This window comes from Myxocyprinus asiaticus, chromosome 33 (assembly GCF_019703515.2).
Source record: "Myxocyprinus asiaticus isolate MX2 ecotype Aquarium Trade chromosome 33, UBuf_Myxa_2, whole genome shotgun sequence".
Classification (NCBI taxonomy): domain Eukaryota; kingdom Metazoa; phylum Chordata; class Actinopteri; order Cypriniformes; family Catostomidae; genus Myxocyprinus; species Myxocyprinus asiaticus.
Window position 1 is genome coordinate 4047631 of NC_059376.1, and position 17130 is coordinate 4064760.

The 17130-nt window shown below is 45.1% G+C and overlaps 1 protein-coding gene across 1 annotated transcript in view; it reads right to left on the minus strand.

Annotated features, from left to right (window-relative positions):
• wnt5a (wingless-type MMTV integration site family, member 5a) overlaps positions 1-17130 on the minus strand; it is a 71179-nt gene that overhangs the window by 14332 nt on the left and 39717 nt on the right. The window contains exon 4 of the mRNA XM_051670175.1: positions 10535-10827. Within this exon, the coding sequence (XP_051526135.1) occupies positions 10535-10827 (293 nt within the window). The remainder of the gene's footprint in view (positions 1-10534; positions 10828-17130) is intronic.

Below are 17130 nucleotides of genomic sequence, written 5' to 3' on the forward strand. Positions count from 1 at the left end.
CACTTTCAGCCATCTCTGTCTCCATGAGCATCTTTCTGAAACATGTCACAAAAATGAACTGAAACTCAGCGAATATTTATCACACAAACATGAAACATACAGGTGCATCTCAATAAATTAGAATGTCATGGAAAAGTTCATTTATTTCAGTAATTCAACTCAAATTGTGAAACTCGTGTATTAAATAAATACAATGCACACAGACTGAAGTAGTTGAAGTCTTTGGTTCTTTTAATTGTGATGATTTTGGCTCACATTTAACAAAAACCCACCAATTCACTATCTCAAAAAATTAGAATACATCATAAGACCAATAAAAAAAACATTTTTAGTGAATTGTTGGCCTTCTGGAAAGTATGTTCATTTACTGTATATGTACTCAATACTTGGTAGGGGCTCCTTTTGCTTTAATTAATGCCTCAATTCGGCGTGGCATGGAGGTGATCAGTTTGTGGCACTGCTGAGGTGGTATGGAAGCCCAGGTTTCTTTGACAGTGGCCTTCAGCTCATCTGCATTTTTTGGTCTCTCGTTTCTCATTTTCCTCTTGACAATACCCCATAGATTCTCTATGGGGTTCAGGTCTGGTGAGTTTGCTGGCCAGTCAAGCACACCAACACCATGGTCATTTAACCAACTTTTGGTGCTTTTGGCAGTGTGGGCAGGTGCCAAATCCTGCTGGAAAATGAAATCAGCATCTTTAAAAAGCTAGTCAGCAGAAGGAAGCATGAAGTGCTCCAAAATTTCTTGGTAAATGGGTGCAGTGACTTTGGTTTTCAAAAAACATAATGGACCAACACCAGCAGATGATATTGCACCCCAAATCATCACAGACTGTGGAAACTTAACAGTGGACTTCAAGCAACTTGGGCTATGAGCTTCTCCACCCTTCCTCCAGACTCTAGGACCTTGGTTTCCAAATGAAATACAAAACTTGCTCTCATCTGAAAAGAGGACTTTGGACCACTGGGCAACAGTCCAGTTCTTCTTCTCCTTAGCCCAGGTAAGACACCTCTGATGTTGTCTGTGGTTCAGGAGTGGCTTAACAAGAGGAATACGACAACTGTAGCCAAATTCCTTGACACGTCTGTGTGTGGTGGCTCTTGATGCCTTGACCCCAGCCTCAGTCCATTCCTTGTGAAGTTCACCCAAATTCTTGAATCGATTTTGCTTGACAATCCTCATAAGGCTGCGGTTCTCTCGGTTGGTTGTTCATCTTTTTCTTCCACACTTTTTCCTTCCACTCAACTTTCTGTTAACATGCTTGGATACAGCACTCTGTGAACAGCCAGCTTCTTTGGCAATGAATGTTTGTGGCTTACCCTCCTTGTGAAGGGTGTCAATGATTGTCTTCTGGACAACTGTCAGATCAGCAGTCTTCTCGATGATTGTGTAGCCTAGTGAACCAAACTGAGAGACCATTTTGAAGGCTCAGGAAACCTTTGCAGGTGTTTTGAGTTGATTAGCTGATTGGCATGTCACCATATTCTAATTTTTTGAGATAGTGAATTGGTGGGTTTTTGTTAAATGTGAGCCAAAATCATCACAATTAAAAGAACCAAAGACTTAAACTACTTCAGTCTGTGTGCAATGAATTTATTTAATACACGAGTTTCACAATTTGAGTTGAATTACTGAAATAAATGAACTTTTCCACGACATTCTAATTGATTGAGATGCACCTGTATGTCTAAAGAAAGCTTAAAATGTCTCCTTTTAAATGAAAACAATTCAAATGTAAAAAAAAATTCTCCTGCAATGTAATCTGTATGAAACTTAAGAGATGTACAGTTTCTACTGGCTCAGCTAATTATCGCTAATGTGATCACACCCACGCGCAGAGCGTGCTATTCATACGGTAATGTGCTGAGGCGATCTATGCAAATGGTAAACGCCCCCAACAAGTTCATAATCAGATTCATTCACTTTCCTGCGCATTTGGAAGATGGCATGCTACTGTTATGATTCACTGTTGTCTGCCCTGTGTTTTGCCTCTGTCATCTATTCCCCCGGACTACACTTCCCATAATCCCCTGCTCTGATCACTTCCAGCTGTTCCCTATTGTTTCTCACCTGTGTTTTGCCTCTGTCATCTATTCCCCCAGACTACACTTCCCATAATCCCCTGCTCTGATCACTTCCAGCTGTTCCCTATTGTTTCTCACCTGTGTTTCATCACCTGTGTTTTACCTTTGTCAGTTGTTATGTGTTTTGACCTCTTGTGTAATCCAGTTCCAATCGTAGATGTTTTCTCTGTTCCTGTGTTTACGCCGTTAATCTGTACTTTGTTTGTTTTATTAAATACTGTTTCGCTGCACTTAGATCCAGCTCTCATGACTTCCTTCCAGACGTTAGAGCTACACAGGTGAGGAAGCTCTTCAGATGGTCCTGGATAGTGACGAAGAGTTCATATTTTCTTCAGAAGAAGAGCGGGACTCCGATGATGAACGTTTTCATTTTGAAGAGCGACTTGATCCAGCCGAGGATACAATTTCAGATGAGTAAATCATTTAGTTTTACGTACATTAGTTGACATGCTATTTTATATAAACATGTACATATTTTACTAGTTGGACTATTTCCAGACTTGCCAGCCAGTATTCAGAGTATTAAAATTTGAAATATGTCCTAATAGGCAAGTTTTAGTTACATTTAAATGTTGTTTCGGCTAAAGCAGGTATTTAAATTGTATGCTGTATGATATCAATATGATATGTAATATGATATAAAAATAACATGAATGTTTAGATTATATTTTAACTAGTGTTTATGCTGCCTCATTATCATCATCAAGCTTGTGCTCGCAAATATCTGTTCGGGTGTAAATGTGTAAAATGTGCTGTAAATATGCCCGGTCGAGGAAGTGCGCAAAGTGCAAAATAAAATGTATAGTCAGATTACTTTTAACTTAAACTTGATTTTGTGAATAAGCTACAAACAATACATTCAATCATTAAGTCTCCTCACATTCATTCTCTCTCAGGGGAGGGGTCTTTGTCTCCTCAGGTGTGAATCACATCAATATTCATGATCATTCACACCTCCTCGCATATGTCCTTTCTAACACTAAAAGTGTCTTAAAGTTAAATGACTATATTGTGAATGAGTGATCAGGATCATTATTTAATTTTCACATCATTTTGTAGCAAAAACTCTAGGCTACAAGATCCAGTTCTCAAAAGTCTTGTGAACAAATGTTTATGTGTTATATGGTCTTATTTCAGTGACTTAATGTTTGTTTTTTTCAAAAGCCACGCATAAACATTATTTTCTCAAAAATACAAACATGTACATACATGTTGCTCACATATTATTGTAGCCCAGTTTGTGCTGAATACAGTGTTATCAGACTTTAGCCATTAATATGTTTTTAAGCAACTGAAAAAAGCACAAATGTCAAGGCATGTCAAAACTTCTCCAGGGCCCAAAACACCCTCAGACCCCAGAGGGTTAATTTATTAATCAGGAAAGGAGGACTGATTTTCACTTCAAGCAAATTGGTAAGTGCTTTTTGCATTATTATAGCAACTTCAGGAGTTTTCTAAGTTTAAATTAGGCTGCTGGAGCATTCAGTGTCAGATCAAGTTTTGAAAAGTAGTGCTGCATTCCATTCAACTTGGAAAGTCAGATTTTACAACTTCCTACTAGGAAAAGTGAAATGGAATGCATCTTGAAGTCAGAATTACAATTTGTAAACTTGTGCAGAAATTCTCAACTCCGGTTTCGCCGAGATGCAGGGGCTTGATGTCACACAAACATGTCGACAAGTGAGATATACAAAGTAATAAACATTCACTTTATTAAGTAATATCGATAAATGAGTTCGTTTCCACATTTCATGATATTAAAGCTTGTTTAACAAACGCCTGCATAAATAGGTGTATAAAACATTATAATCTCTTTTGATAATTGTACACCTGTAGCACAAATGCTAGTGCTGCAGCATTGTTTATCAGTTGGGTTACTAGGAGACATCTCTAATGAGAGTCAAACCCCTGCTAAGCTAATGGGAGCGTTGCAGTTCCGAATATCGGGGAATGGAATGCATTTATGGTCGGAGATATCAAGTAGGAATATCCCACATCCAACTTGAATGGAACACAGCATAAACGTGTACCCTGACATAACGAAGTTATTGGAAGCAACATTTAAATCACAAATATTATTAGACAGATTTTTCCAAGTATTATAGACCCCTTGGTAGATTCATATGAAAAATTGCTCAGGAGACGTTCATTTCACAAAACAGCAGTTAAAATTAGGCTTGCTTGAGCATTAAGTGTCGTTTCAAGTTCTGGCTTTCATGCGTGGACATGTTTTTAGAATGTCAATTGGTATTTCTAGTTAGCAGCAACATAATGTATGATGCTGTAAGGGGGTTCGGTGGAAAGGGGGAGGCGAGAACCGGCTTGATAATAATTTAATAAACAACTTAAATAAAACACACAACTATAAACACACAGTACAGCTGTCTGTAATTCTCTCTCTCTCGAACTGTCGTCCCTGGCCGCCTTTATTCCTCGCGCGCCCCATCAGGCTGATTGGGGACCGGGTGTGTCTCATTCCAGCCCGGCCCCGCCCTCCTCGGCTCTACACTCCTCCCGGCGTTGCCTCAGGCCGGGGAGCCCCCGGCATGACGTACATCCCCCACCCTTCCTCTCCGGGGCGTGCCTTACGCCCCGACTGCCGGCGGGTCATCCCCGCCTTCCTCGACCTGGGAGGAGACAGGAGGGGAAAAACAACAAAACAAAATGGCGAGGGAAAGGCCAACACGGAGCGACAGAGAAAGAGAGAGGAGAGAGAGAGAAAAAAGAAACTCACCGGTTCTCTGATGTGCCATCGCGTGGTCCTCGATCACTACTCCACCCTCTCAGGCAGACTGCAGCCGCTCCTCCCCAGGCGGACCGGAGTCAGACCTCCGATCCCCAGCGGACAGAACGCCCCTCCGCGTTCCCGGCGTCCCGTGGGGACACTCCTCTGCCCCTGGCAGCGGCCCTACCACTCCAGGCGGTCGGGGAGTCGCTTCCCTCCTCCCCCCGCAGACGGCGGTCATCTCTCAACCCCTCCGTGTTCCCGGGGGACGGCAGGGCACTCCTCCGCCCCCGGCAGCGGCTCTCTCTCTCCAGGCGGTCGGGGAGTCCCGTCCCCACTCGCCTCGCGGATGGCGGCCGTTCCCCGCGTCCGGGTGGTCGGGCTACTCCGTCCCCCGTCGGACGGCAGCGGCGCTCCCCTGGGTGGATGGCAGTGTCGAGGACTCTGCGACGGGAATCCCTCCTCCTTCCCGGGTTTCGGCACCAGTGTAAGGGAGGAAAGGAGGAGGCGAGAACCGGCTTGACAACTTAAATAATAATTTAATAAACAACTTAAACAAAACACACAACTTTAAACACACAGTACAGCTGTCTGTAATTCTCTCTCTCTCGAACTGTCATCCCCGGCCACCTTTATCCCTCGTGTGCCCCATCAGGCTGATTGGGGACCGGGTATGTCTCATTCCAGCCCGGCCCCGCCCTCCTCAGCTCTACAGATGCCCAAAGACATAGGGTGTCTTATTCATTGTGTGTGTGTGTGCGTGTGTGTGTGCGTGTGTATGTGAATAATCATGGTATAATATGGTGCCGGACAGGCAATGCTATTATGGACAGTGCTGTGGGAGGAGGTCCAATTCCGATCTGCCTTTCCCCTCATGGCGTTTGTAACCACCACAGCGGCTCTGGATGGGTGTGAGGGGCTGTTAACCCCTCCACCTTCAATGAACTACCACTAAACTACGATGTAAAGAACTTATTAAGCTTGTGCCGGGGGGGGACAGGCATCTATGACATCTCCTGGCCAAACCCCATTTGGCGGAGCCAGGAGACTGAATTCTTACCCTCGGGGCTCCTCCAGAAACAACAAAAAACCACTTTGGATGGCCACTTGGAATGTTAGAATGCTCACTGTGGAGGAGAGGCTGCCACTCCTCTGTTGGGAGCTGCACCGGTACCGCCTGGATCTCTGTGGTATTCAGGAGGTCCGGTTGGCTGGCTCTGGCTCCTGCCACCATGAGGGGTGGACAGTCCTCTACTCTGGGCAGGAGACTGCCAAACAACAGGGAGTGGCACTTCTTCTGAACAAAAGAATGAAGGGGGCGTGGGAGCGTGGTGGTGAGGTGTGGGAAGCTGTAAGCCCCAGGATACTTTGGGCTTGCCTTCCCATCAACCAGAGGCGAGGAGTGGTGGTCGTGGTTACTTATGCCCCCACTGAAGACGAACATCTGTGGAAGGATGCAGGCAAGGCCGATGAGTCGGATGCCTTCTATGACCTCCTGTCACAGGTGCTAGCTAAAGTGGCCCCTCGGGATAGTCATCTTTTTGGGTGACTTCAATGCCCGAGTTGGCCAAGATGCTGGCACCTGGTCTGGAGGGATTGGAAGGCATGGGCCAGATCAGCTCAATAACAATGGCAGGAGGCTACTAGATTTTTGTGCAGTCCATGGGCTTGTAATTACCAACACGGTGTACCAATACACTTCTGTGAGGTCCTGGGGGAGGGGAAATCCCTCAGCCAGGAAAACAACGTGGGACAAAGTGGGGATGACCCTGCCGAGGCTGCGGTGCCTCAAATATTGGAGGAAGAAGTGACCCTTGTGAGTGGTTGGCTGAGGTGCCATCTGTTGAGGAAGTACTGAAGGTTATCGAGTCTGAGACTGGGAAAGGCACCGGGCAGAGATGATCTCCCAGAAGAAATGCTGAGGGAGGGTGGCATTTGTGCACAGATTGCCCTACATGACATCATAACAACAGTCTGGACCACTGGATGGGTTCCGCAGGATTGGAAGGATGCCCTGGTGGTCCCCCTCTTTAAGAAAGGGGACCGCACAGACTGTAACAACTACAGGGGCATCTCACTCCTCAGTGTGCCGGGAAAGGTTCTGGAAAGGATTATTCAATATCGCCTCGCTAGGCACACTGAGGAGAGGCTTGCGAAGCCCCAATGTGGTTTCTGGAAAGGGCGGTCTTGCACGGTTGCCATATTTTCTGTCCATCTGCTACAGCAGAGGTGTAGGGAATTCCAACAAGACCTGCATCTCTGCTTTATTGACCTGGTCAAGGCCTATGATACCATCAGTAGGCCTGGGCTCTGGGTTGTTCTTCATGCTTTTGGAGTCCCTGACCCTCTGCTCACGATCATTAAGGACCTTCATGATGGTGAGCGGGCCCAGGTAAAACTATGTGGCCGGTAGTCAGAGTCATTCTCTGTACACCTTGGGGTGCGACAGGGATGTCCTCTTGCTCCCACATTATTAAACCTCTATTTTGACCACATAATTAATGAAGCCTTTAATAGCTGTACCGGAGGAATTTCCATCTGGTACAGATACAATGGGAGGCTGATCGATGCCCGGGTGCGGCCAAGAGATGGCTCCCTATTGCTCAACCATGTTATGTATGCCGATGATCTGGTAATTTCTGCTCACTCAGAGGAGGAGTTGGGGGTGCTGCTGCTGAACCTGGAACTTGCCACTAAGAGGTGGGGCCTTACCATCAGCCCCACCAAAACTAAGAACCTGCCTGGGTATTTTGTACCATCGGACACTCCACACCCCCCAACTCCCAATTGGTGATAGAGCAGTTGTGGAGAGAGTGGAGAGTTTCCCATACCTGGGCAGTGTGCTCATGACCGGCTCCGGTTTAGCAGCAGAGGTCTCACTCCGAATCAGTCGAGCGGCATTATCTTCAGTTACGTAACGCTGTGTGGAAGCTACCTGGTCTGTTGCTCCACATGAAGCTTCAGGTCTTCTCGGCCACGGTCATTCCCTCCCTTCTCTACGCTTGTGAAACGTGGACCCCGTTAATGGAACATCTTCGCTGGTTAGAAACATTTAGGCTGACCTTCCTACGACCCATCCTGAGTTTAACCAGGCTGGATTGGGTGAGGAGCTCACAAATCCTTGAAAGATCTGGACAAAGTCCCATCGGTGAGCTCCTCCGGCAGGCAAGGCTGCATTGGCTGGGCCATGTAGCCCGCATGCCCAGCCACCGCATGCCTAAACAGCTTTTGTTCGGCCGGATTGAGGGGGCTAAATGGGCACAGCACAGGTTAGAGAGGAAATGGAGTGATGTGGTACAGGAGGATTTGGAGCTGAGTGGACTTGCCTCTGACTGGTACCAGCGGTGTCAAGATTGGCCTCTGTGGAGGAGGCTCGTGAAGGACGCTACTGGGCAGTTGGAGGCAGTCGCCCTCCAACAACAATGGAGGGCGGAGGAGCGACACTCGCAACAACAAGCGGAGCGTCGGGTGGCTAAAGCACAGCAAGTTGGCACAGTAGGGGGCACAGGTGGTCCATCAGACAGTCGTCTCAGTCAGTCAACACGTGGCATCTGGGTCTGCCCCATGACCTCCTGCCAGCGGGATTTCGACACTTCACGTGACCTCAAGGTGCACATAGCCTGGCACAAGCATCGTGGTGACGTGACCGCCACTTAGTGGCGAATGGCGGTTGTTGTTGTTGTCTATAATCATGTGTGACCACTGGAATGTTGTTGAGGGTCAGGGTGGGATTGGGAGGGGGAGGGGTAATAGTGGGGGTAAATATTGATTCTGTGTATATATATATATATATATATATATATATATATATATATATATATATATATATATATATATATATGTTTTGCTTTTCTATGTTTAATATATGAATCAATAAAAAAAAGTTAATCACAAAAAGCGTGTTTAACAAAGGTTAGCAGAGTAGCAGGTGTTCAAAACATGGTAAATTATACTCTCTTTTGATAATCATACACCTGTAGCACAAATTCTAGCATTGCAAATTGTTTATGAATTGGGTTGCTAGGAGACATCTCTGGTGACAGTCAAACACCTGCTAAGCTAACGGGAGCGTTGCTGTTTTGTTTCCTTAAACATCATCTTCCGAGCATCTGGCAATGGAAAGCATTCATGGTTGGAGATCAGAGATTGCAAGTAATGAATAATTGATTACGAACCATTGAATTATTGAAAAATAATGCACAACAGAAGTGGTAATGTGGTCACGATGTGCAGCAGAGTGTGCATTATTTTTCAGTAATTCAACGAGCCGGAGTCAATTATTCTGCTTATACCACTGATACCACACATTAAGGCATCATTCATCATTTTCTGGTTTTCATCCCTAAAACGCTCGTGTTTCTTCCACCACTTATTCAGCATCTTGCTTTGATACAGTCCGAGCCTTCATTGCTAGTTCGAAAACGTCACTTTAGAACTAGCAACGGAGGATTGCGAGGCTTACGCTGCTTTACTGGAGCACTTACTGGAGCAATGGTGCATTTGTGTGTGTGTGTGTGTGTGTGTGTGTGTGTGTGTGTGTGTGTGTGTAGAGAGAGAGAGAGTCTGTTTTTGAGGGATCGAAAGAGAGAAACTCATAAACTGAGAGATCGCTGAGATCGCTTCTGGGATTACCTTTTTTGTTGCAGCTCTCATCAGAAGTAACGCAGCTTCAAAACTGCCAAGACGTAAGTTTATGCCATTTTTGTATATAGCTTCTCCGATGTAAAACTTAACAACTGTTTTCAACCCCACTGAGATGTAGGTGTCCGCTGACATGACGGCTCTGTTTTTTGCTCACGAATGTGTGCATAATGCGTATATGTATGTGTGTCCACGTGTGTGGGAGTGTGTAAAGAGAGGGGGAGGAGAAGCGCGAAGGTGTTTCCCACAGATATTTCAGATAATATAGAAACTGTTATATTGATCAAGTATATCTAGCTTTGATACAGCTCAAGCCTTCGTTGCTAGTTCGAAAATGTCACTTTAGAACTAGCAACTGCTGATGTGCTGCTTTTCGGCATTGGAGTAACAAGGTTGTGTGTGTGCGAGAGAGAGGGGGAGGGTTAGCGCGGTGCTTTCCACTATAGCTATGTGAGGCTGATTAGGGCGAAATACATTGAAACTTAATATGTGAAACTTTTTATATGTTATTTCAGATAATATAAAATGTTGTATTGATCAAGTCGCGGGGGGTGCGGCTCTATTTGTTGGTCGTGACTCGAGTCTCAGTGTGTGTGGGTGGGTGGGTGAGGAGAGAGAGAGAGAGAGAGAGAGAGAGAGGGAGTCTTAGGACACTTTTAAATCGATATTGAAATAAATTTTGAATATTATAGACATTGTTTGTCATTCTTATTCGATGTATTTAACCAATGTCTTTGTTTTAATTGGTTATTTTGTTGTGGTAGCCTGAAGGGCTCTTTGAAATAACTGAAATAATTTGGTGAAGTGATATGGAACTTTTATGCGGTCAAGACCTGGAACTACTTCATAGCCATGCGTTTACTTGAAAAATAATTGCAAACCTTAGTACGTCCGTCAACCAATCAGAATCAAGCAATCAACAGGCCCGTGGGATAAGTAGGAATATCCCACATCCAATTTGAATGGAATGCAGCATTAGTGCTGGCAACATGATTGGATCACACAAGATGGATGTTTAATCCAGGTGTTAACATGTCCAATGATCAATATTCATAGTTCATAAACTCAGTTATGCCTTCTTACCCTCCGTCCCGCCTCATTGTTATGAAGGTTCATCATCAGTCTGGCGCTCTCCATAGAGCCTTTGGCAAAGGTTTTCTCCCGTTCACGGGCATCCACAAACTCCTTGCTAAAGCGGTATCCATAATTGACATTGTCTCCGCAGCCGCCCCACAGCCAATCTCGTGGCAGATCTTTAGGTCTTGCGGCTCTGCTGCAGCCACAGCTCGACAGCTCCCCCTCTCTGCAGGCACGACTCACTGCATTCACTACACCAGCCGCGCTGATGGCGTATGTAAATGCTGTCTCTCTGCTGCCTGTATCAAACACAGCATGAGAATAAATAATCAAAAATACATTATTTCTTTTTTTTCTAAAACATGGATGTGGGGGGCAATATGGATACATATTATGATAAATATACTAAAATAGTTCTAAATTATAATACATAGGCCTACATTAGAATACAAAATATGTTTTTCAGGTATTTCCCATTAGGTGCAACTTGTGAATGAAGGAAAAACAATGCCAGGGAAAATAGAAAAAACTTTTTTTTTTAATGCCATTTTAGAGCAAAAAATTAAAAAAAATAATAATAATTGTAATGGATGACAGGAAAGATGCCCCCTGTCATCTTGTTGTCCCCCTTTATGATAAAATTACAATTCCTTGTGTTTCTACTTTCCGCTTAGATCTCTATACTCTTTGCAAACTTTCACAAAACATAAAAATAGAATTTCGAGACACACTGTTTGTCTCGTGCATCCACAAGTGTCTGAATGACTTATGTCTAACTAGCAAGTTTCTAAAAACTTTACTGTTTAGATGCTACTGACCGCAGTATACCTACAACTTCGCTGGTGTTTCATGCCTTTGTAGCACTTGTGGGTGATACTTAGCTTGTTAAGCCTTGATGATTATTAAATTCCACCATACAAAGAGTTCAAATGACAAGTTAAACATCCCATGCCGTGCTTCGAACAGATCAGCTCAGATTCCGATCAGATTTGAGAAAATCACAATGAACAAAATGAAACATTTTGATGTCAAACTGAATGTATGTGTTACTATGAGTTAAAAATAGAATTTAATTAATCTTAAAAATGTATTTAATTAATTCATTTAAATGAGACCCCCCTCCCTCAAGAATGCACAAATTAGCCTTCCAAGGGTTCTCCTGTTGCATTCAGGGGATCTGAGACCCCCTTGACCCCCTGTAATTCGCACCATGGTTCCTGAAGTGTTTTTCCCATTAATGTTTGTTTGTTTTTACATAAGGATTTCATAAAATCCTTTATAAAAGAGTTCTAAGCCATGAACCAAACTAAGAAGCTCTGAGGTGAATTACAACATTACAAACTCTGATTTGAAGAAAAATGTATTTAAAAATCGGACAAGACTGGGTATTAAACAACTTTAATGAGGGAATTAACTACAATCCCATGAAGCATTTAGAATGATGCAATCAAAATAAAATCATTGAAAAATAAAAATCTATTGATTTAAAATTGTTAATTATATACAATATGTTTTAATGTTATTTCCAATTATTTAGATATATACAAATATCTACAGTAAGTAGTTAGAGTGTAGAGAGGCCGACTCGATTGCATCATTCACAGTGTGTCAAGGAAGTGGACGGTCGCTGCAGAGTTTGCTTGGCATGCTTTGTTGGCCACAATTCTCTGATTGGTGGATCTTTCTCTGCAGCATCATAGGTAGTGTAGTATTAAACAAGATTTTTTTAATGAAGTTGAAAAAACATGGACAGATGGCTTAAACAGAAGCAAATACCTTTGATTAACAAACTCATAAGTCTGTCTTTAAAAGTTTAAAAGTTAGTGTTAATAATTAATCCCCTTATGGAGAAACTAAATGGGATTGTTACTTCCAGAACCAGACTGTTTCACTCTGTTGTCTAATGGAGACATTTATTTTCTCTTTTTAGTGTAAATGCTTTATCGTCATCTCAAAGGAATAGTTCACCCCAAAATGTATTTTTATAAATGTAAAATGTATTTAATTTTACTGTCATTTACTCACCCTCATGTCATTCCAAAACTCTGTGAATTTCTTTCTTCTGTGGAACACAAAAGATGACATTTTGAACATTTGTTCTGGTTGCTCTTTTCCATGCTAATACAATGAATAGATTCTGTGGCTTTCAAGCTTCAAAAAGGATGCAAAAGCACCATCAAAGTGATCCTTTTCGAGTCTTCTGAAGCCATATCATAGCTTTGTGTTTAGAACAGTGTGAGGAAGTCACTAGTCACTGAAATCTAGACATCCACACTTGCCTGCTCACGAGAGAAGCAGCAATATATGATTCATGAATGTATCATTCTTTTGATTCAGATCTTTTCAATGAATCAAATTGATCCAGTTTAATGATACTATTATGGTGCTTTTGCATCCTTTTTGAAGCTTGAAAGCCTCAGTCCCCATGGTAACTAATAGCATGGAAAAGTGCAGAGTTTGTGTTCCATGAAAGAAATAGTCAAATTAATTTGGTGACAAAATGTTCATTTTTGGATGGACTATTACTTTAAGAAACTGTTTTGTAAGTTGTGTAGCATTCCCACTTATGGGTTAAGCATAGATGAAGTAATCAGTTAAATTTCAAACTAAAGAAATATATATATATATATATATATAGGTATGCTATGCAGTAGATTTATTTAAACCACTATGCCACTTGGTTCGATGCATCTCAATTATATTTTGACTGTTACATGTTCTGCAGTAACCCTGAGGGTATACAGTTATTTCCAATAGTCAATATGCTACCTGGTGGACTCTTCCCTCTGTGCTTGATTACTTCTCACATAATAAATTATTTTAACTCAAATCCATAGTTCATGTCCATATATTCATTTATTTGTCAAGAAGCCATGTATTAAGTGTTATCATGTACATTCAGGCGTTCATTATCACAAAATAAAACCCCTCTAGGATGAAACATGTCCCTTCTGCTTCTCTAGTCACATCACAATCACACTCTTGCGGTTAGTTTTGCAATAATGATGACATCCTGACTGTACATTTATCCCATACATATTAAAGGCAAAGTTGGTTCGGTAAGTAGACTACTATTTATTTATAAGTTTAAGTGTCATTTTCAAAGATAAGATAAAGATAAAGCTTATTTTTGCCAAATGTCAGTGCATTTATTGTGCCTACAATAAGATTCTGAAAGATTTTTACACAGATTGAAGGTAATACCATATGAATTTAATGTTTTTATAGTTTATAGTAATAACGATAACAATAATTGCAGTAAAAATGTCATTTTGGCAAAAAATGTCTTGGTTACTGTTGTAACCTCCATTACCTGATGGAGGGAACGAGACGTTGTGTCGATGTAGTGACACTAGGGGTCATACTTGGGAGCCCCAAACACCTCTGATATTTGAGAAAAGGCCAATGAGAATTGGCAAGTGGAATTTGCATGCCACTCCCCCGGACATACGGGTATAAAAGGAGCCGGCTTGCAACCACTTATTCATGTTTGTGCTGAGGAGCCGGGACAGAGTCCCGGCCATTTCAGCGGGTAGTTCAGTGTTGTGGCAGGAGGGACACAAAGTCTCGTTCCCTCCATCAGGGAACGGAGGTTACAACAGTAACCAAGACATTCCCATGTGACACTTGGTGTCCCTATATAAAATGCCACAACCAGCTGAACTGTGTTACGTGGATTGGCGGTGCAGGTGCAGGCAGGCCACTGCGTGCCTAGTAACGAGTGCACCCAGCCCCATCATAACCTTCCCAACGCCCCACATATGTCGCATAGTCCCTTGTACTCCAAGGGGGGGGACAAGACATACTTACAATGGGAACAGACCGCACCAGCTGCTTCAACCTTTTCTCTTCTTTTTCTCACGAAAAATGAAAATTCACTTAGCTGGGGCCAGATGTATTTGCACCAGGGAAGGTGTTCTTTTTCTCACGAGGAAAAGATACCGCGGAGACCACATCCTGCCCGAAGGGGAGGTTAACATGTGGAGAATATGTCACATGGACTTACCAACTGGGAAGTACCACACATGGAATGAAGTCCCCGTGGTAGGTCCTACCTGGAAGGGAGGAACTCTACAAGTGCAGCAGGGCTCTGCCCAAGGGAAGACACGGGTGTACTGTCAGGGAAACTGTACCATGGAAAAATACATCATATGGGGTCACCGACAGGGAACCACCACATATGGAGCACCTATCCCAGTACAGGGGCTGACCTGACAGGGCATACTTACATGAGTACTGGGCCTGGCATCGAATTCCTCTGCTGAATTGGCCTGCCGCAGGGTGCTGGGGAAAAAAGACATCCAGGGTTCACCGATCCCGAAAAAAGCACACGTTATCCCCTCAGGGAGGGGAAAGGCACTGTGTGCAAGCGGTACACCCAGCCAGCTGCACACATACTTACCTGTTCATACCTGCTAACACACAGGAAGAAACTGGCTCAACCCGGAGATTGTAAAATCTCGCAAAGGTATTGGGTGTCGCCCAGCCCGCTGCTCTACAGATGTCTGTTAGAGAGGCGCCATTCGCCAGGGCCCAGGAGGATGCCACACTCCTAGTTGAGTGTGCTCGTACTCCCAGGGGGGACGGCGCGCCCTGGGCCTGGTATGCCAAAGCGATGGCATCCACAATCCAGTGGGAAATCCTCTGTTTGGAGACAGCCTTCCCCTTCTGCTGTCCCCCAAAACAGACAAAGAGCTGCTCAGAGCGTCTAAAGCTCTCCATGCGGTCCAAGTAAACACGCAAAGCGCATACCGGACACAGCAACGACAAGGCTGGGTCTGCCTCCTCCCGGGGCAGCGCTTGAAGGTTCACCACCTGATCCCTAAAAGGCCAGAGTCTCAGGATCACATGAGAGTATGCCGGACCGAACTCTAGGCACGTATTGCTGACAGAGAACACCTGCAGGTCCCCAACCCTCTTGATGGAAGTGAGCGCAGTCAGGAGGGCTGTCTTCAATGAGAGGGCCTTTAGCTCTACTGACTCCAGGCACTCAAACGGGGCTCTCTGTAGGCCCAGCAGGACCACAGAGAGATCGTACGAGGGAACGAGGCGTGGCCTAGGAGGATTCAACCTTCTAGTGCCTCTAAGGAACCTGACGATCAGGTCATGCTTCCCCAATGACTTACCATCTACTGCATCGTGGTGTGCCACTATAGCCTTCCACATACACCTTCAAGGTGGAGGGGGACAGCCGCCCCTCCAACCTCTCCTGCAGGAAGGAAAGCACCGATCTGACTGCAAATCTCTGTGGGTCTTCATCTTGGGAAGAACATCAATTCGCGAACAGATGCCACTTCAAGGCATACAGCTGCCTTGTAGAGGGAGCCCTGGCCTGAGTGATAGTGTCTACCACCGCCGGTGGTAGCCCATTTAGGTCTTCCTGCGCCCCGTCCAGGGGCCAGACATGGAGGTTCCAGAGGTCTGGGTGCGGGTGCCAAATCATGCCCCGTCCCTGAGAATCGAGGTCCTTCCTCAGGGGAATTTGCCAGGGAGGGGCGTGAGCTCCGAGAACCAAGTCTGGGTGGGCCAGTACGGTGCTACCAGCATGACTTGTTCTTTGTCCTCCCTGGCCTTGCACAAAGTCTGCGCAAGCAGGCTCACTGGGGGAAACGCATACTTGCGCAAACCCCGGGGCCAGCTATGTGCCAATGTGTCCATGCCGGGCGGGGCCTCGGCCAGGTAGTACCATAGTGGGCAATGGGAGGATTCCTGGGAAGCAAACCGGTCTACCTGCACTTCACCGAATTGACTCCAAATCAGCTGGACCACCTGGGGGTGGAGTCTCCACTCGTCGTGGCAGTGCGTCCGCTGCACGATTGAGTTCGCCCGGGATGTAAGTGGCCCACAACGACTTCAGTCGCTGCTGACTCCAAAGGAGGAGATGGCGGGCAAGTTGTGACATTCAACGTGAGCGTAAACCGCCTTGGCAATTTATATATGCTACCATCGCCGTGTTATCCATCCGGACTAACACATGCTTGCCCTGGATCAATGGCCGGAACCTCCGCAGAGCCAGCAATACCACCAGCAACTCAAGGCAGTTGATATGCCAACGCAGTTGAGGTCCTGTCCAGGAGTCCGAGGCTGCGTGCCCATTACAAACGGCGCCTCAGCCTGACTTGGACGCGTCTGTCATGACAACGACACACCTGGACACTTGTTCTAGGGGAAACCCTGCCCGTAGAAATGCAAGATCTGTCCAAGGGCTGAACGTGCAGTGACAGATCGGCGTGATAGCCACACGATGATTTTGAAAATGGGGGTGCCGAAGCCCCGAAATCAAAACAAAAGGGAACAAAAGATTCTCCTCCTGGCCCTCCACCAGGGGCTGGAGTGGTCTGTGTACCACCTCCTGACTTACAGCGGGTCTCCTCACCCCTGGGTCACCCATCTCAGTGATGCTTTGAAGCCTTCTTGGGGTTCTTGGCACCAGACCATGGGACGGGGGTGTCCACTTCCTGCAGGGGGCTCTATGCCGGGGCCGAACGGTTGGCATGGGCTGAGGCGGAGCCGGTGTTGCTGCTGCACAGGCCGAACAGGCCACCCTGGGAGATGGGGGCGTCAAGAAAGCGTAACTTGTCGGCGTCCCTTATCTCCACAAG